Source organism: Apiospora hydei (genome assembly GCF_038363865.1).
Source record: "Apiospora hydei strain CBS 114990 chromosome Unknown utg000010l_segment0_segment0, whole genome shotgun sequence".
In the NCBI taxonomy this organism is placed as follows: Eukaryota; Fungi; Ascomycota; class Sordariomycetes; order Amphisphaeriales; family Apiosporaceae; genus Apiospora; species Apiospora hydei.
In genome coordinates, this window is record NW_027117369.1 from 1,391,681 (window position 1) to 1,409,929 (window position 18,249).

The following is an 18,249-nucleotide window of genomic DNA, read 5'->3' on the forward strand; positions in this document are numbered from 1 at the left end:
ACACTTGGATTGTCATGCATTCGTGGACATGCGCCTATACGATACCTCATGCCTTTCCACTGTTGCCCTGATTTGAGCCCAAAATGGTTTTTTGTGGTGGAATAGGATGTGGCATGAAATCTGAGGGGGGTGTGAGTCAATCAACAAAATGGCCAAGTGCTAAGGATGGCGGCAGTCCTAGTTGGTGCATAAGCCCTGCTAATTGCATGACACAGTTCAGCCGTTTAATGATATGCTCACCTGCGGATACCGATTTTCGCAGCAAACCTTGAGCACAGTGCGATTGCCAGGGAAAGCCGAAATCTTCGTAAGAGGAAATCGCGTTTTCGTCAAAATACGCGCCTTGGTGTCGTTGTATCAGCTCTGCAAAACCCGACCGTCTAAACGATTCAGTCGCCAAACCTGGAGTTCTGAGCTGAGAGATCTAGTGACGTCTCCCAAGCACGCCAATCCTGGACGAAGATGTTGTCACTACCCGAGCCGACTGTGTATCAGTCGTCGAAATGCTTCACCACCTATGGCACCATGAGCTACCCTGATCCGAAGCAGTTGCCTAGTAAGGGTAAGCCATGGAGTGTATTGCTTTCGCAAGATTTCATCCATAAGGTATGTCATGTGGGAAGGCATTTCAGTTGTTTTGGTGTCCATGGCTGATGCCGCAGATTGATTTGACTAGGTCGACGTGATCGTCCCTGCAGAGTCGGTGGATAGGATCAAGGAGAAACTCAGCAACGGCACATTCGCCCCAAAATACAGTCGTGTAATCATGACTCTTGGAGAAATTCTCAATGGGGAGTTCTTCACACAGTATATCAAGATCGGTATGGATTATCTTATTGTCACAACTGCTGTTCCTTCTGCTAATCAATGGGTATGAGTGTAGGGAACATTATGATGCTCTCGGAATGCAAAATAGGAGTTGCCAATGTCTTCACATTGAAGAATGGTAATGGGTGATATTCTTTCACGTGGAAACCGAACTAATATTGGTGTAGGTCAGCTCAAGATGTATCTTGATAAGGAAACATACGAGAGAGCCGGGCTTGTCGGCCAACCTCACGGAGTCAAGGGGAAACGTGGGCTCAAGCCAAGATGGGGTATGCTTCCAGCCAATCCTCACGAATTCCATCAAGCTGATCACTGGATTTAGTCGTCGAGTACGATCTTCGAAGTCCCGCAAGCTTTCCAGGCAAAAAGGGCTTCGACAGACTGGTATATGCGTGCAAAAAGGTTTTCAATCAGCCGCTTACTTGGCTGTTTCTCAATCTATCCCAGAGTAAGTACCCTGGGCTTGTGCTGGTGGTTGAAACTAACCAAGCTGCTATCTAGCCCCGACCCAGATCCTCTCGCAAGCTTTGCGCCGGTCAAGTATACCTCATCGCCATTCGTCACGGAGGACCGTCATACACTGATACCAGTGATCACGCCGCCGCAGTCTTGTTTGGGCAAGGGCGGCAAACTCGACCTCGAAGAGTTCGCAACGGATATATATGAGTGGTTGTCACTCGTCCGACTCGACAGTCCCAGGATAACTGCTGGTGACAAAATCGACCCGTACCTTTCGCGATACTCTGTTCCAAACGCTCAGGGCGACCCTAAGCCAGTCACTCTCTGCAAGGTCAGCTGGCAAGGCTTTATTGATCCCAACTGGGCCAGACAGGTCTTGGTGGACTTGATTATTTCCACATCATCCCGCTCCTGGTTTGCAATGAGCACAAGCTCATTCGAGAAGGGGGTAGCCGGAAAGGGAGGCGATTGCATGGTTTTGCGACCAGCTAACTCCCCGGCGAATATGTGATGTGGGACGTCCATGGACACGAATGAAGTTGCTAGTGGCAAACTTCACTCCTGTCTCTGGCGGACATTGCGGTCATCCAGGTTTTGTTCGCCTATGGCGTCCTGGACAAGGCGACGCAATGCAGCCTGGCCCTCTTCTGTATGGAAGTCGTCGCGACCTGCCAGCTCCTCAATCCTCCTGCGGAACTCGGGATCAATATCAAGCTCTTGCTCCTCTGCTGGTGTCATTGTGCCAACGGTAACCGCCATACCCCCGGGCGCAGGGGGAAGCTGGGTGGTGGCAGTTGCTCCCTCGCCAGGAGCAACCGATCCATTGGATAGGGCTTGACCCCCAGCTTCTCTCAGGTATTCGGCGACCTGGGGAAACTCATCCTCTTCGGTAATCTTCTCCAGCGCTGTTTGGCCTTCTGCGTTCTTGGCATTCACATCGATGTTCAATTCTTCCACCAGGACCCTTGCCGCGGCGACGCTCTCAACGACGAAGAGAGCTGTTTCGTTGTCTTCGTCGCGCAAATTGACATCGACGTTGAACTCCCGGATCAGGGTACGGAGGAGGTCTAGGTGCTCATAGCTGGCTGCGGCGTGTACGAGGGAGTAGCCGTGCTCGTCCTGCCCCGATGCCAAGGTGGGATCTTCGTGAAGGAGGGGCAGAAGCGCCGGGCTGTTGTCGGCGGCGAGGAGGAATGGATTGCGTGACATGGTGTTTACTTGGTGGATAGTACGGATCCTAAATTTCAGGTATCCTGCGTTTCAACTTTGGTTCGTCGTGGTGTGACTTGCGTTGTATCGTCTTGGAATTCGCTCTCGTGGTTTTGAAAATTTGGGATCTGAAAATCGATCAAATTGGCGGAAGTTCGGTATGACGCATCGCTGGAGGCCCGGCGAGGTCCCTTTGCCCCGCCACAAAATTAGGTGCCCAGGCAGCCAGGTGCCCTAAAAATGGAGGGGTAGCTAAGCGAAATACTGGCTTGCATCTAGCCCGCAGCTTCGCCCTCTTCTCTGTATGCGCCGCACTGTGTCGCTGTTTACTTATCTGGAGACGCAAGGAACCAACAGCGGCTGTCAACCAAATCGGAATAACATCCTTGCTACAGGGCTGAGCATCAGAGTAGGTGAGATCTAAGCCGCAATCCCACGAAAGACATCGATGCTTTCGCTGGCAACCTTCGTCCACTTCACCGTGCTGGAATCCATCCTACCCCACCCTGCCACTAACATTTGGGCAAAGGCAAACAAACCTACTGCACGTCTACAAACGACGGTCCTGGTCACATCACACGAGGATTTTGTGAGGCGCTTCCCGACTACTCAACTCTAGGCACCTTCCCTCCGAGGCTGACTTGAAACCCATAAGTCGATTTGGTCTGGGACTTTCCTCCCAAGCTTTCCATTAGGTTGAGTGAACTCATCTGGAATCATTCTTGGTGTGACTCATCCGGGGTCTAGTTGCTGCTTGGGCCAAAACGCTCACTTGGCCGTCACCTTTCTCGACGCCCGTGGACCTTTGTCAAAGAGTACAAAAGCATACCCAAATTGCCCATTTCTGGCATACCCATACTCCATACTGCCAAAATACCAGTCTTGACGCGTATATGAGCTTGCAAGTGCTCAGACGAGCCATCTTTCCTTCTGTCGTCTACCACAAGATCTGTCTCCTTGCAACGGCTTCGACGTCGTTCAAACGATCGTCTCTTTACCCATACCCTTACACCATTCCCACTCAACACCCCAGGACCTTCTGCCATTCCACACATCTAAGGATGGAGGCTTCTATCAAGGTCCCATATGTGGACCAAGACCCCCAGGAGATCGGCACACTTGTTTCTGGCCTCAATAACAAGTCGGCAAAGAAGGGCTACAAGGCCAAGAAGACGAGCTTCAAGGTCCAAGATTCCCCAGATGGAATTACTGTCGACTCGTGGCGCTTCCAGGAGTGGGATTACAAGAAGCAAGACTTGCCAATCTTTGCCCGAGGTTTGTTCACCACAAAGGATCGACGTGGCCGGGATGAGATTTGCATCAGAGGCTACGACAAGTTCTTCAACATCAGTGAAGTCAACGAGACGAGGTGGCCGAAGATCGAGAAGAACACACAGGGACCGTACGAGCTTACGCTGAAGGAGAATGGCTGCATCATTTTTATTGGTGGCCTAGAGGACGAGACCTTGCTCGTGTGCAGCAAACACTCGACGGGACCTCGATCGGATACTGAACTCAGCCACTCAGTGGCCGGTGAGAAATGGGTGGACCGACAGCTGGCTGCTATCGGAAAGACCAGAGCAGATTTGGCAAGGGAGTTGCGCAAAAGAAATGCAACAGCCGTTGCAGAGCTCTGCGACGACGAGTTCGAGGAGCACATTCTCGCATACGGCCCTGAGAAAGCCGGTCTTTACCTGCATGGTATTAATATCAACGTCCCCTCTTTCACCACATACCCTAGCAACCTTGTTCAGCAGTTTGCAGACGAATGGGGTTTCCGCAAGATTGCCGTACAGGTGTTCGACGACATCGAGACGACAAGAACGTTTCTCGAAAAGGTCGCCGAGACCGGTGCACACGAGGGCCAGGACGTGGAGGGTTTCGTTATTCGATGCCGCATGTCGCCAAGCCCTACCGTGACTCCGTACAGCGACTGGTTCTTCAAGTACAAGTTCGAGGAACCATACTTGATGTACCGACAGTGGCGTGAATGCACCAAAGCCTTGATCGCCGGCAGGCCTCCAAAGTTCAAGAAGCACCTCAAGATTACCGAAGAGTACCTGCTGTATGCCCGCAAGAGACTGGCCCAGGATCCCCACCTTGGAAAGCTCTACAACCAAAACCACGGCATCATCCAGCTGCGAGACGACTTCTTGGCATTCAAGCAACTCAAGGGCTCCGAGGCCGCCAATTGGGAGATAGAGATGGGCGAGGATACTTCTGCACTCATCACCAATGATGTGGTGATTGTGCCAATTGCCACAATCGGCTGCGGCAAGACCACTGTCGCAGTTGCCCTAACCCATTTGTTTGGCTGGGGTCACGTCCAGAACGACAACATCACTGGAAAGAACCGCCCGAAACAGATGACACAGGCTGTGGTAGATCAACTCGCATACCATCCTGTGGTTATCTCGGATAGAAACAACTCGGAACGTCGCGAAAGAGAACAAATCATCAAGGATATCAAGATGGCACATACAGGTGCACGCCTCATTGCCATGAACTTTGCCCACAACGACCTCGATGAAGTTCGACGAGTCACCCGAGAGCGTGTGCTCGAGAGAGGTGATAACCACCAGACTATTCAAGCCCATTCGGAGAAATCCAAGGTCATTGGCATCATGGAGAACTTCATCCAGAGATACCAGCCCTGCGATCCGGAGCAAATGCCTGATGCAGGCTTCGATTTTGTTGTCGACCTCGACGGTGCCAAAGACAGCCGTGCCAATCTGGAGACAATGGTCCAAGAGCTGCACAAGAAGTATCCTCGTCTGATACCCGAAGTCCCTTCAGCGGAAACCATGGACGAGGCAATCGAGTCTGCCATAAACAACTACACGCCCAACCTCCGCCACAAGATCCCCGACCGCAAGGACAACAAGAAGGGCAAGAACACCCAGGTCCAGCAACAGGCCAAGGCCCAGAAGCCGAAGGCTTTGGAGTACATGTCGGTTTCTGTCCCGTCCAAGAACATTAACTCCGCTTTGGAAGATGCATTCAAGGGCGCGGGTGCCGAGACGTCCAAGTTCTACAAGCAGCTCCAACTCACCCGCCGCGTTCAGCCCAATTTCCACGTGACATTGATGCACAGAGCCGTCTCCAAGGAGCACCCCGATCTGTGGGCCAACTATGCCAAGATGCACTCGGAGAACACGGACCCTGACGGAAAGTTGGGGGAGTGCGAGATAGAGCTCGAACGTGTAAGCCTCCTTTCCCTACCACTTTTGTATTTTCATGGTTGACTAATATTTCTATAAGGTTGTTTTCGACTCCCGCATCATGGCCATCGTGGTCCGCCTGGTAGACCCCGAAGACCGCTGGAAGTGCGTCAATGATGTCGCTCACATCACGGTCGGCACGCGCGACGACGGTGTCAAGCCCAAGGAGAGCAACGATCTGCTGGCCAAGTGGATCAAGCAAGGAAGTGGCGAAGAGACAGGTATTGGCGAGCGCGTCTTCAAGCCGAAGGTCGTGCTCACGGGCGTGGTCAAGGGTGTGCTTTCGCGATAGGTGGACGAAACTGCTCCTATTCCTATCAGAGAACGTCGCGTTGTAGGCGGCTCCGTCAGTGGAGATGGGCAATCGTCTAAACGAACCAGATATTTTAAGCGAGGCAAGTATGGCGGTCGAAGCCAAGATGCCGGGCGTGCCGGATACCGCGGACGTGGATCCCACGGGCAGCCATATCGCGGACGTGGATCTCGTGGCCGTGGTAGCGCAGCACGTGGAGGAAACGCAGTCAGTAGTGCTCTCATCTAGGACCTCGAGAAGATCATCGATATTGATTTGCCTGGATGACAAAGATATCAGTTCACCTAGTACGAGCCTCCCTTGAAAGAAAAAGAAGAATAAAAGAAGGAAATGTTGCGACATCGACAACCGATTTTTGGGAGAGCAGAAAGAACAACAGTTAGCAAGATAGTATCGTCTTCTTAGCTGACATGTATGGTATTTTCTGCTCCAACACGATCGACCAGTACATGTGATTATTCACTCGCGTGTGTATAGTAAAAATTCACCGTATGATGTGGACTCGGGTCTCTCGCCGTGATTCTTTCAGTGTGTTTGCCTGTGGCATATCATTCCGACATACGTTGCCCGTGTAAACCTATCGTAAACCAGACTCGTCCTCGGGTCTTATTCCGGTTTGCCCATCCAAACGCCATATTGGGTTGTTCCTATTCCAACATTCGAATGCTACTACCCCTAGTTTTAATTGCCTTCCAGCTCGTTGGTCACCTCCACAAACCTCTCCCACATATTCCACGCCGCACCGCTCTTGATGGCCCAGCGCGCACGGCGGACGCCCTCCTTCCAGCGGCGGCCGCCGGGCCCGCGCTCGGTAATGACCTTGCCGCCGTCCGCGGTGGTCTCGGCCTCGGTCTCACAGATGCCCGAGACGACGAACAGAGCGGCCGTGTTGAGGAGGACGAACTCGAGGATGGGGTCGTCGTCGGCCATCTCGCCGCTCAGGATCTTGCGGAGGATCTCGGCGTTCTGGATGGGCTCCTTGCCGGGGCTGACGGTGCTGAGGGGGTGGCGCGACAGGCCGAAGTCCTCGGGCGTCAGGGTGAAGTGCTCGACGCTGACGCCGGTGCCGTCGCTGGCGGGGTCGTCGTCGCCCGGGCGCGGGATCAGTTGCCAGCACAGCGTCGGGCCCGCGCACGAGACCTCGTCGAGCTGCTCGACGCCGCACACGACCAGGCCCTTGCGGGTGCCGCCGAGGCGCAGGGCCTCGGCGAAGACGGGGCCGAGGTCGTCGCGGGCGACGCCGATCATGCGGGCCTCGATGGCGGCGTCGCAGGGGTTGGCGAGGGGGCCGAGCAGGTTGAAGATGGTGCGCCAGCCGAGCTCCTTGCGGATGGGCGCGACGTACTTCATGCCCGGGTGGAAGACGGGGGCGAAGAGGAAGGCGTAGTTGGTGCGCTCGTAGACCTGCGCGATGGTCCGCGGCGTGATGCGCGACAGCGGCGGCGCGCGCGGCGACATGGACATGAGCAGGTCGGCCGAGCCGGACTTGGAGGTCGAGGCGCGGTTGCCGTGCTTGGCCATCAGGAGCAGCGAGGAGGCGAGGATCGAGGAGGTCGTGCTGATGTTGAAGGTGTTGTGGCTGTCGCCGCCGGTGCCGACTATGTCGCACTACCCGACATGGTGGTGGTCAGTACAGGGAAAACCGGAAGAGATATCTTGGGACCGGAACAATGCTCTCAAATACTTACAAGTCCGCCCAGGTATTGCCCCTCAGGCTTACCCTTACGGGCGACCACATCACTGAGCTCGGCGAGGTCGATCTCGGCGGCGGCGGCGCGCATGGCGGACGAGGACTCGGCCAGGACGTCAGCACGGCGGTCCCATCCCGTGAAGTGGAGGCAGGTGAGCAGGGAACCGGTCTGTACGGGGCTCAGGCTGTTGGGGAAGATGAGCGCGAGGGCCTCGGCGATCTCCTTTGCGGTGACATTCTGCTGCTCCGGGTCGGGCCAGAGGCGCTGGAGCAGCGGGCGGATGTCGACAATGGCCGGCTGGTCTGCCTGCGCCGCAATGGACGCGGGCTGTTGTGTGCTGCTCATCGTGTGGGTTGTTGGGTTTCGGGTGGTTCCGCGTCGCTCGTTGGCGGCGACGGGCTCAAAGGCTTCGTTTCGTCACAGCTCGCGATGGCGGGGTAGTAAAGCTGCGAGGTCAACTGCACCTCTTTGGAGTGGAATTTCGACAAATCAACAGTCGCCAAGCTTTTTCAGACCGTATTATATGTCCCGAGTCACCGAGGTCTTCAATGGCAAGGAAGTATTGCGAAAAGTATCATGTAAGGGAGACGGAGAACGTGGTATTATTTAGTTGACAGGTCCGCAGTGACTCAAAAAAGCATGATCGCAGCAAAGTATGTAAGTACGTAAGTAACGATCCACCAGCGGCATCGGGACGAATTGATGAGACACAGGCAATTAAAACGCCCTTCATGCAATGGAATCCCAGTGCCATTGACACCATGTCCATCAAAGCAGAGGAAGAATGACCTCTGTCGTTTTTATGAATGCATCTCGACAGCAACATGATAGCTTCAGCTACTCAGCTACCGCGATACCGATGACGAGGGGCAGATAGTGTCGCAATTGCCCAATTAAGGCACTTTGGGATCGAGCTGTCGCTGTGGAGCTCAGCAGCTTGGATCCTTGCAAGGGCGCCAGAAGCCATAAGGGCGCTCTCAATTGGCATCTGCAGCAGCTGGTAAAGGGTCGGAGAGGATTTACCCCAGCGCCGGTCACCAGCAAAGCACAGACCTCTCCAGCGAATTTGGGCCCGGCAAAGAAAGCCTCACGCGATCGTCGGAAGCAGAAACGTTTTCTCGACGAGCAGTGGTAGGACAGGTGGCTGGCATAACACTCAATTACCTTCCCAATATGTCTGCCCGGCTCAATTGCTCGTCGGCGCGCTGCGTCGGCCGAGTCATCAAGTCCCAGACGGCCAGCCCGCTTTCTAGAGCTGCGCCCGCTGCAGTGACGCTCTCCCAGACCTCGATATCTTCAACGAGGCACTATGCCGTGGCTTCTCGAGCCTTGCCCACGGCCCTGGGTAAACTCCAATTGCCCCAGGACTACGTCTCCCCGACCAAGCCGCCGACTGCTCGCCGGCCCGAGACCCGCAAATCGCAAATGATCCGCGCCTACACAGCTCTTCTCCGATCGACCCCGTTAATGCTCCTCTTCCAACACAACAACTTGACAGCCGTCGAATGGTCTGCGGTCCGCCGAGAGCTGCGCAGGGCGTTGCGCGAGGTGCCTGCGCCAATTGCTGGCCCCGACGGAAATGTCCCGGTCGACATCACAGAATCGATCCACTTTCAGGTCTTGCGGACTCGCATGTTTGACGTCGCATTCAAGGTTGTTGAGTTCTTCGATGCCGAGGAGGCCGCCAAGCAGTCCAACGGCTACACCCACGATCTGTCCCAGACGGCATACGAAGCCATCCAGGCAGCCGATACGACCAACCCCAACACAGCCTACGCTCAGATCAGCCCTCTGCTCGAGGGACCTGTTGCGGCGCTGACTTTCCCGACGGTATCTCCTGCCCACCTGGCCGCTGCACTGAAGGTTCTGGCCCCTAGCGCCCCCGATTTCCCTGCCCCCACCAGGAGGAAGAACCCCGGATACTACGAGCTGGCAGCCCAGAGCGGTCTGCAGAAGCTGCTGCTCGTTGGTGGCCGTGTCGAAGGCAAGGCGTTTGACTACCAGGGCGTCCGATGGGTTGGCGGTATTGAGGGCGGTCTGGATGGCCTGCGCAGCCAGCTTGTGTACATGCTCCAGAGCGCTGGTCTGGGTGTCACTACGGCTCTCGAGGGCCACTCCAAGGGTCTGTGGCTTGCTCTCGAGTCCAGGAGGTCGCAGTTGGACGAGGAGCAGAACCCCAAGAAGGAGGAGGGAGAAGCCCCCAGCAGCTAAAGCGTGGATGCTGTATGAGAAAGATACCAAGGTGTATAAATGTACAATACAAAATGTACCAAATAGAGGCCCAAGCCCAGAAGACCTGAGTTCTGGTCTCGTTACAATGCCAAAAACTTGAACCAGTACATCTTGCGTTGCTCAGCAGATCTCTAAACCAACGCCTTGCCAAGGCGTGTTCAATGGCGGACCTTTGGCATCAGTCTGAAAAATGCAATTGGGTTCGACTTGCGAATGCTAGGCTAGGTCAATGTTCAGTAGAAACATTCTGACATCCTTGTAGCTTGGGGGCTTCAGGAACAGCGATTAGCCTTCAGTCGTGAGCGCCGTCCGTTAGTGGCTGAAGGATAGGAGCAACCGAGAATGCTGCATACATGGAACAAATTCAATGAATCCTGATTTAGAAGGGACATTTACTTCGTATCAATTGATGAAAAGGACGTACGACATTCGATATCCGTAAATGGATACATGCAGAACACGAGCCATTACCGCCGATGCACCGAAATAGATCAGTGATGAATGAGCTACAGGAACTGGTTCGCGCTAAGAGAGGACCCTGCAGGTCATTGAGTGAGATGTGGGCGGAATCTGCCGTTGCCGATCCCCAGGCCAGACAGGGCAGCTTTGAACTTGGCGTTGCGTTGCGTTGCGTTGCGTTGCGTTAGACAGACAGATCCGGCGCAAGCGCTATCTATGCGCATGCATTCCTCCAAAGTAAACTTCAGCTTAAGCGTCATTCCCTCTCACCGTCACTCTTCTTGACTGTCCGTATTACGGCACACACCGACTTCTGTTTCTTCTTTTCCTATTCTTTTTGCAATTCGGCCAGCCCGCCGGAGGAGAACACACATTGGGTACAACATTGGAGTGCGCTGCCGTGAATTTGAAACTGGAGGACCCCGAAAGCTTGGACTGGAATAACTTAGCGAGGCAACACCGACAAGAAGCCGAGCTAAGCAAGTTGGGCAATTGCGACGACCTGCTATCTCCGAACCTCGAGATTTACCGACGCACGACGAAGCGACAGTCTCTCTCACATACGAAAGCTTCTCTGCAAAGAAGAAAGTGACGCACACAATACCAGCCCGACCCGAAATTCCAAGATCCTACAACACGACATCACCGAGTGATCCAAGAGCACAGACAAAGCCACCAACATGGACTTCGCACCCTATCAGTCCTCCCCGCCGGAGCACAACCGCCCCTGGTCCCCTCCCCGAACGACGGCGTCCCCTCTAGCCTCCCCGCGCGGCTCCTACGATTACCCGCGCCGGCCCAACAACATGGCCTCGCCGCCGCCGCTGCAGCATCCCCAGCCGCAGCGCCAGTGGTCCTCAAGCCTGCCGACGGCGGATCGGTATAACAACACGAGCCGGGGGCTGGAGGCCGGGTTCGGGAACAGCCCGGCTACGGTAGCCACAAGTGGAGGTGGAGGGTATATGAGTGCGGGCGCGGGCGTGAGCGAATTCGATACGAGTTTGGGGCTAAGGCTCGACTACGAGGCGGCGGCGGCGTATTTGGCGGGTCCGCCTGTGGGCGCGATCTTGTTGTTGATATTGGAGAGGAGCAGTGACTATGTTCGGTGAGTGAGAATTTCCGTACCTGCATCAATTGATACAGGATGGAGGGCTGGAGCCAGCACTGCTGGTCTTCTAATCTCTGGGCCGGAGCTTCGCCTCGAGTTGGATCAGCAAAACCTGGCGCCGGTGCTGTTCAGGGAAGATTTCTGAGGACTGCCAAACGTTTTAGCATGTTATGGGCATGGCTAACAAATCTCGAACAGATTCCACGCATGGCAGTCCAGTCTGATGTTCACAGCCATCTTCATCATCCACCTCATCTTCTCTTGGTCGACGTTCCTGAGCTGGGTCCTCATTCTGGCCGATTTGGCCCTGATGGCGTTCATGGCTCTGAAAGCATACAGGGATGCAGATACTCTCGATAGGTAAGTCGAGGTCATACCATTCCGAGATTTGGCGTACGGACAGCTGACCCTTCATCAGATATGAGGTGCCCATTTTCGGACAACTCGCAAGCCGAATACTAGATGACGAATAGCCGGAGGAGGGTGGTCAGACGGAATTCTGACAGATGACGATTAATGAGAGCAGTGCAGCAAGGCTGTCTATGAACTTGCATTGGTAGCGTTTAGCCTGCCAGGGGTTGTTGATCAGGAGATGAGGAAGCTTCTTTCGCTGTACGTCTTTAAGCAAGTGTTGTACATATACCCCAAGCTGCCTCGACTGAGACATAATACATACCTATTCGATAAAGCCTTTGCCGTAAAGATGGATGATATTTTCATATTTTCCTTTAAGGTTAAGCTGCTCTGTAGGATCATCTTGGTGATTGTGTACTGGGTAAGGTCCTGGCAGTGATAGCACCACAGGAATTCGAGTTTACAGAAAGTGTTTCCTCACAATCTTGCCAGGAATATGAGGTCCTTCACACTGTCTAGTCTGGCTGGCAAGATAATGGATCACTGTCATCCAAGGCGATGCCGTTCACAGACCTAGGGTTTGGAAACAAGAGCCAACTGTTTCCATGAGTTCGCCAATTGTCTCTTGGGTTGGAAGGGCCCGTCGATGAATTGTAATTTTCCTGTCTGATCACGTTGAATTTTTCTGCACAGCGCGATCACACTCTGAAGATGGCACTTGATCGGCGACGACTACCTGCAAGCGACCTATGAAAGCCTTCTTACGGGCAACAACTTGTCTTTCGCACGAGATATCAGTAGGAGATCGGTGAGCGGCATGGTTTCGCTGCTGGGTACTGGTCTACTTCACTGCTCTCAACGTCGCCAACATCAAGAACCATCTGTCGCGCCTTCCCGAAAGGAGCGACGATATCGACGACCCCTTCTTTCGGCACCTCCAATTTACTCACCTACATACTACCTGTTCGTTTGGACCCGAACTTACCCGGGAAGCTACCGCTGCATTCAACGGATTTGAACACCATTGATCATTAGGTTCCATCGTGTACCTCCCGAAAGGGGCGCCATATCGACGACCCCTTTATCTAGACAATATCGCCGACCCCTTTATTTTGTTACATTCACTTTGCGCCCCTGCATACTACTTGTTCATTTAAACCCGAACTTACACGGGAACGTATCGCTATATTCAACGGCTTTGAACACCCTTGATAATATAGCTTCCATCGTATCCCTCCGGAAAAGTGTGACAATATCGCCGACCCCTTTATCTTGGCACCTTCACTTTCCAGCCCTACACACTACCTGTTCGTTTGGGTCCGCAATTACTCGGGCAGCTACGGCTGCATTCAACGGCCTTGATCACCATTAATAATCTCGGTTCCGTCGTGTGCCTCGAATATTTCAACCTTTCCTCTACTTCATCATCAAGATCCCGGATCCTCTCAGACTCCTTTCATCTGCCCGCAACACCCTCACTCACGCCGTGACCCTCTGGACATTTCTCAAGGACTCTGATCTCGACAAGCAACCTGAACACATACCGTCACAAATTCCTTGTTGCCAGTACCAAATAATTATTCCGTCCGTTCTCGACATCTTCCGTCCGGTCTCGACGATATCTTCCATCTGGACTCGACGATATCTACCGTCCAATCTCGACATCTTCCAGCAAGCAATTTCTAGCTGCCACCACAATACATCATCATGTCTTCGGTAAGTAGATCCTCCAATTGGGACGGAATCTTGGAAACATTCGGATATTGACTCACGCGTGTACGTCAGGCTTCGATCGTACAGTCGCCCAAGGTGCAGCTTCTCGAGAAGGTCGGAAATCTCCAAGGCGCAGCAGCCAAGTCCGCCACTGAGAGGACCTGGACCGAGAACACCGTCAAGTTTCTTTACCAACGCAACGTTCAGCCTCTGATCTCCCAGGCTCACGCAGACCGTCTGATGGCCGAGGAGCAGTGGTACGAGGCTTGTAAGTAATCCTCATCAAGTTCCGTTCTCATCAGCCGAGGATCTAATCTTGGACTTCACAGGTCTCAACAACAACTACTCATGGTCAGGCCAGCTCACCACTAACGACACGTCCGAGCCACGACATCCGCAGTACTTCCACTACTGGTTCGAGAGAAAGCGCCTTGATGAACAGGCCAACCTCCCCATCGAAGAGGGCGACGATGAGGGCGAAGAGGGTCAAGCCAATCCCCTCTCCATCACCGACAAGCACGGCATCGCGTGGGAGAAGGTGGTAGCCCAAGAGAAAGGTGTCCTTTCCAAGACCACCAAGAAGCAACTCCTCGTTCTGCATGAGGGAGTGAAGCAGCAGAATGTCGAAGCCGAGCGTCTGGCCTGGGAGTACAAGAAGACCGCCGCCGCCAATAAGGAGCGAGGTGCCCGCAAGCTCACCGAAGAGCGTAATCGCTCCATCGGCGTCAAACAGAAGTACAAGAAGCTCAAGCGCAACCTCAAACACGGAAGCCAGGGTCATTGGGGAGATCAAGTTGCCAAGTCGGAGGCCGATGAACAGCAGCGCCTGATCCAGGCGAACCATATCCAGGATCTTGAGGGCAAGTTCGACATGAAAGCCGATGACATTAGCGAGAAGTTGGACGAAAACCGCGATCTCAAGATGAAGCTGAGCCATGCCGAAGGAAAGATCCTTGCTCTGGAGCTTGAGAACGACGCACTGAGAGAGAAGGCGGGAAAGGGCGTGCAGGTCAAGAAGGAGGAGCTCTCGATGAAGTTGGAGGACATCCAACCCGCTGAGGTTAAACAGGAAGGAGAATCTCAAAGCGAAAGTACGAGGAGTTGAGCTCTGAGCACGAGAGTTCTGATGATGAGCTCTTGAGCCTTGATGGCGAGGTCTAACGTACCACAAGCAGGTGGTCTCTGGAAACGGAGACTGAACTTGTTCATGTTATTGATCAGTGTGAATCTCGCGGTTGATTTCTCGGGTTGCCAATCATGGAATTATGAGCAAAGGCTTGAAGGATGGTGGTCAACAACTTGCCAGGGTGTGAGGGAATATGAAAGCTCGAGGACTGGGAAGTGAAACCGGCGTATTGCCCCAGGTTGATATTCGCATTGCGGCTGAGTTATATCTTTAGTTCATGACCTTCGTTCACCTGCATCATATTGCGGTCAATTCATCTCTGTTATTGCAAATTCGCATCTAAAGTAGCTGCATGCTTCTCTCGGAACTGCTGTATTAAGTGGCGGCATAAGTAGGCAAGTAAGTCTGTGTGGTCAAGCGATACTACAATGACAGGAATAGTCATCATAGCGAAATAGTTAGTAAATCAGGTCATGGGAACAATCGATGGGAGTCAATATTTCCAGTAATGTGTAAGGACAAGCTAGGGAGCAACCGGTTGTTGCTATAGGGAAGATGCAGCAGAGAGGGTAGGTACTTAATTCCTAATAACTGATCTTTTCAGCAACCACCAACAATGATAGCTCAGCTTGCGAAGTAGGGCCCCTGTGCGAGCTGCAGCTTAGTTGGTTGCAGAGGTAAACACCTGCGTAGAAGTGGCCAGAAACAATCCCCGGTTGGCGGTTGGCTTGAAGTATTCAAGGGGGTTTTTCGTATGGTTCGATTCCGTCACGGAGCAACCTAGCTTTTTTGCCAATTGTTTCTTTGAATTCAGGATCAAATTTCTGTTTTCATTATTCGAACCATTGCTCTTGTGTCTCTCCCATTCTATCTTACTACTTCATACCCACCAGTACGCTCATGCCTTCAGATCATCCAATTCGCACAACACGCTTGTCATCCCGCCTTCTTGGTTTCCCTTGGAATGGGGTGTGTAACACTTGGCTAAACCCTTAATTTTATGTGATCCCGAGATGCTCGAACCCGAGGTGTTCGGTAGAAGTAGTCTAACAAACGTACCTTGATAAGGCCAACGTGTTCTGACAAGGCCACAGCTGTTTTCATTGTAGGCGCCTGCATTCCCAGCAGCTACCTCAAGAAGGGGCCAACGAGCAGTTATCCTTTTAGAAGCATTGGGATCCGGCCGAGAATTTTTTCAACCGTACGGTAGTTGCCTTGAAATCTTGTGAATTTGAACAATAACTTGACGTACCTGACTACTGACCATGTTAGTACAGGAACAAGCGAGATACGATATAGACGCTTGTCTAGCAACGCATAAAACAAAGCAATGAGTTCCAAATAAAAGAATATTTTGCTTTGTATTTTGGTACATTTAGGCATCGACAATGCTAGCTGCCGCAGCGCTCCGGGGGAAATCAGCTATTGCTATCTGGAGCTCATAAAGAAAGGGGTAGGGGAGCTCCACAAAATATTTTCGCCTACCAAAAGCACAATTCGATCCTCTTCTTTCTAGCTGGAGATCTTTTGGACTTGGTCAAAGTGATGAGACATAACGGGCGGAATTCGACGTATTGCATCGACATTGCCCTGTCCCTTGACGCTGCTCGATTTCATATGTTGTCCGAGTTCGTGGAGAGTAGTGACGATGGCGAGCGCCGAACGCTTGCTAGCAGTGGCACATGAAGCAACCTATGAAATGGTAATTGACGCAAAGCGTCGATAAGATCAACTGTCACTGTTATCCAATGGACCCATCACAATTGTGTAGAGCCTCAATACGATGTCACAGCCCGCTTACTTGATCACCACAGTTCTGTCCCTACCAGGGCCAAGCGGAAGATGGCCGAGGAAATTCTCAAAGATAGCAGAAGCAGAGTGGGACGAAGAAAATCAAAATTGTAAATTGATAATTGACTTTGTGCTGCCAGCTCAGTGGGACCTAATGGTGATGCTCTCCATGTCTGGATTGGAGAGGATCGAGAGTCAATGGAAGGTGCTAATGGTGGCAGCGGGCCTCGAGATAGAAGGATTTTACCAACCACCCGAGGATGGGCAAGGTATCATCATTGCCAACTTGAAACAAGCGAACTGTGTGGCCCTTTGACCGAATGCAATGCCCCGACATGAACAAAACAAATGATTGGGCAGCATGATTAGCCCATTCAACTGGACCTTCCGAAGTATCGAATGAGAAGCAAGTGGTAAAAAGATAGATAGCAAAAAGAGAAGTAACTGCACTGTCCGAGAGTCGAACTCGGGTCCTACGTTGTCACACATTGGATGATGGGAAACGTAGATGATAACCGTTACACTAACAGTGCCTTGTGGAAGAAGTTGGTGGGAGATGGTGAAATTGCTCGTTGTAAATGTTAATGTAGGCTCGCCGAGGTTGTTGGTGGAAGCCGCTTACCGCGTGCGTTTGTGACTTCCTCCTTTGTTCTCACAAAACTGGGTCCAGGGGGTTGCATCAGTTGACAGTACTTGGGTACTGACCTTGGCTTTATGTGGAACATTAAACAATCCCAACTCTGTGGTGGCTCAATTGGATCTACCAGATCAGTCTTATATAAATGAAGCTCAGAGTATGTAGGATCAGTGTCTCATGAAAGGGAGGTAGGTTGGCAACCAAAACCTTTACCCGTGTTTACAGCCTTGTCCGTCAAAGCCGCCCTCCTTGGTTCTCCCTGATTCCCATAAAGACCACGTGCCCGTACTCCGTCCAGCCCTCATGCCCAATCCTGAGAATGACCGAGTGCTTCTTGAAGTGATCAGTGTGATGGTAGTCGTCATGGTTCTTAACGGTCTGCCACCCCACATACACACAGTAGCTGCCTCCCATGTCGTCCACGGGCTCCGAAACCTGACCTCCTGCGATACCCAGGCATCCGGGTACATGGCGGACCACATGCGTCCACAGGGGCCAAGCCCCTTCGTGCCAGGCGTCGTTGCATGACTTGTAGATGGCTGTGCCGATGGGATAGCCCAGCAGGGATTTGGAAAAGGGGTTGGCGAGGACTTGGTGGGCTAGAGACATGTGCCGGATCGAAATTGGAGAGCCGGGAACTGCGAGGCCCTTCAGTACAGGTAGAACCTCGTCAACGTAGGACGAAATGGAAATAAAGCTATGATGATGGGCGAGAGTCTTCTTGACTAGGCGTACATGGCATTTCAATTAGTCCTTATCAGCAAAGGCACTTGGGTTTGAGCTCGAGGACAGATAGCTAAATACCGATATGAAGTTGTACTTTCTCCGGCTCTTCCAGGCGCCTTCCCCAATACAGGCGCACGAAGCCCGGGGAACAGGCGATGGTATCGAGGAGCTTGGCCCATTTCAGCCCTGGCTCAGTCGATTCGTTTGTCAAATCCGACGAAGGTGGAATATCAACATAGAGAACCTGGGTGATAGGGGTATTGGAAGCAGATGTCGCATGTGCCATGGTTGGTGAGCAGGCGGCCAGGATTACAAGTTGAAGCGTTTAGGACAGCGACATTCTCCACTGTGGCAGCTGTGGTATGAAGCACAGTAACCTTCA

At 52.8% G+C, this 18,249-nt stretch overlaps 8 protein-coding genes across 8 annotated transcripts; 4 read left to right on the top strand and 4 right to left on the bottom strand.

Moving 5' to 3' along the window:
• Positions 1 to 462: 462 nt before the first annotated feature.
• On the top strand, positions 463 to 1,798 carry PG997_014619 (uncharacterized protein; the record flags this gene model as incomplete). Its single annotated transcript, XM_066818933.1, has 6 exons — positions 463 to 606; positions 677 to 821; positions 917 to 946; positions 996 to 1,097; positions 1,151 to 1,276; positions 1,341 to 1,798. The coding sequence occupies 6 exons, from the start codon at positions 463 to 465 to the stop codon at positions 1,796 to 1,798; spliced, it is 1,005 nt and encodes a 334-aa protein (XP_066661121.1).
• Positions 1,799 to 1,842: 44 nt separating this feature from the next.
• PG997_014620 (ankyrin repeat-containing protein) lies at positions 1,843 to 2,496 on the bottom strand (the record flags this gene model as incomplete). Its single annotated transcript, XM_066818934.1, has 1 exon — positions 1,843 to 2,496. One exon carries the CDS (start codon positions 2,494 to 2,496, stop codon positions 1,843 to 1,845), a length of 654 nt encoding a protein of 217 aa, XP_066661122.1.
• A 1,061-nt stretch (positions 2,497 to 3,557) lies between these two features.
• On the top strand, positions 3,558 to 6,009 carry PG997_014621 (uncharacterized protein; the record flags this gene model as incomplete). Its single annotated transcript, XM_066818935.1, has 2 exons — positions 3,558 to 5,699; positions 5,758 to 6,009. 2 exons carry the CDS (start codon positions 3,558 to 3,560, stop codon positions 6,007 to 6,009), a joined length of 2,394 nt encoding a protein of 797 aa, XP_066661123.1.
• A 702-nt stretch (positions 6,010 to 6,711) lies between these two features.
• PG997_014622 (anthranilate phosphoribosyltransferase-like protein) lies at positions 6,712 to 8,066 on the bottom strand (the record flags this gene model as incomplete). The annotated part of the gene is made up of 2 exons (XM_066818936.1): positions 6,712 to 7,638; positions 7,719 to 8,066. 2 exons carry the CDS (start codon positions 8,064 to 8,066, stop codon positions 6,712 to 6,714), a joined length of 1,275 nt encoding a protein of 424 aa, XP_066661124.1.
• An 828-nt stretch (positions 8,067 to 8,894) lies between these two features.
• On the top strand, positions 8,895 to 9,932 carry PG997_014623 (mitochondrial 54S ribosomal protein uL10m; the record flags this gene model as incomplete). Its single annotated transcript, XM_066818937.1, has 1 exon — positions 8,895 to 9,932. The coding sequence occupies one exon, from the start codon at positions 8,895 to 8,897 to the stop codon at positions 9,930 to 9,932; it is 1,038 nt and encodes a 345-aa protein (XP_066661125.1).
• Positions 9,933 to 11,092: 1,160 nt separating this feature from the next.
• On the top strand, positions 11,093 to 11,993 carry PG997_014624 (uncharacterized protein; the record flags this gene model as incomplete). Its single annotated transcript, XM_066818938.1, has 3 exons — positions 11,093 to 11,517; positions 11,719 to 11,880; positions 11,939 to 11,993. 3 exons carry the CDS (start codon positions 11,093 to 11,095, stop codon positions 11,991 to 11,993), a joined length of 642 nt encoding a protein of 213 aa, XP_066661126.1.
• Positions 11,994 to 13,939: 1,946 nt separating this feature from the next.
• On the bottom strand, positions 13,940 to 15,817 carry PG997_014625 (uncharacterized protein; the record flags this gene model as incomplete). Its single annotated transcript, XM_066818939.1, has 2 exons — positions 13,940 to 14,782; positions 15,773 to 15,817. 2 exons carry the CDS (start codon positions 15,815 to 15,817, stop codon positions 13,940 to 13,942), a joined length of 888 nt encoding a protein of 295 aa, XP_066661127.1.
• Positions 15,818 to 17,375: 1,558 nt separating this feature from the next.
• PG997_014626 (uncharacterized protein) lies at positions 17,376 to 18,153 on the bottom strand (the record flags this gene model as incomplete). The annotated part of the gene is made up of 2 exons (XM_066818940.1): positions 17,376 to 17,866; positions 17,946 to 18,153. The coding sequence occupies 2 exons, from the start codon at positions 18,151 to 18,153 to the stop codon at positions 17,376 to 17,378; spliced, it is 699 nt and encodes a 232-aa protein (XP_066661128.1).
• Positions 18,154 to 18,249: the final 96 nt, after the last annotated feature.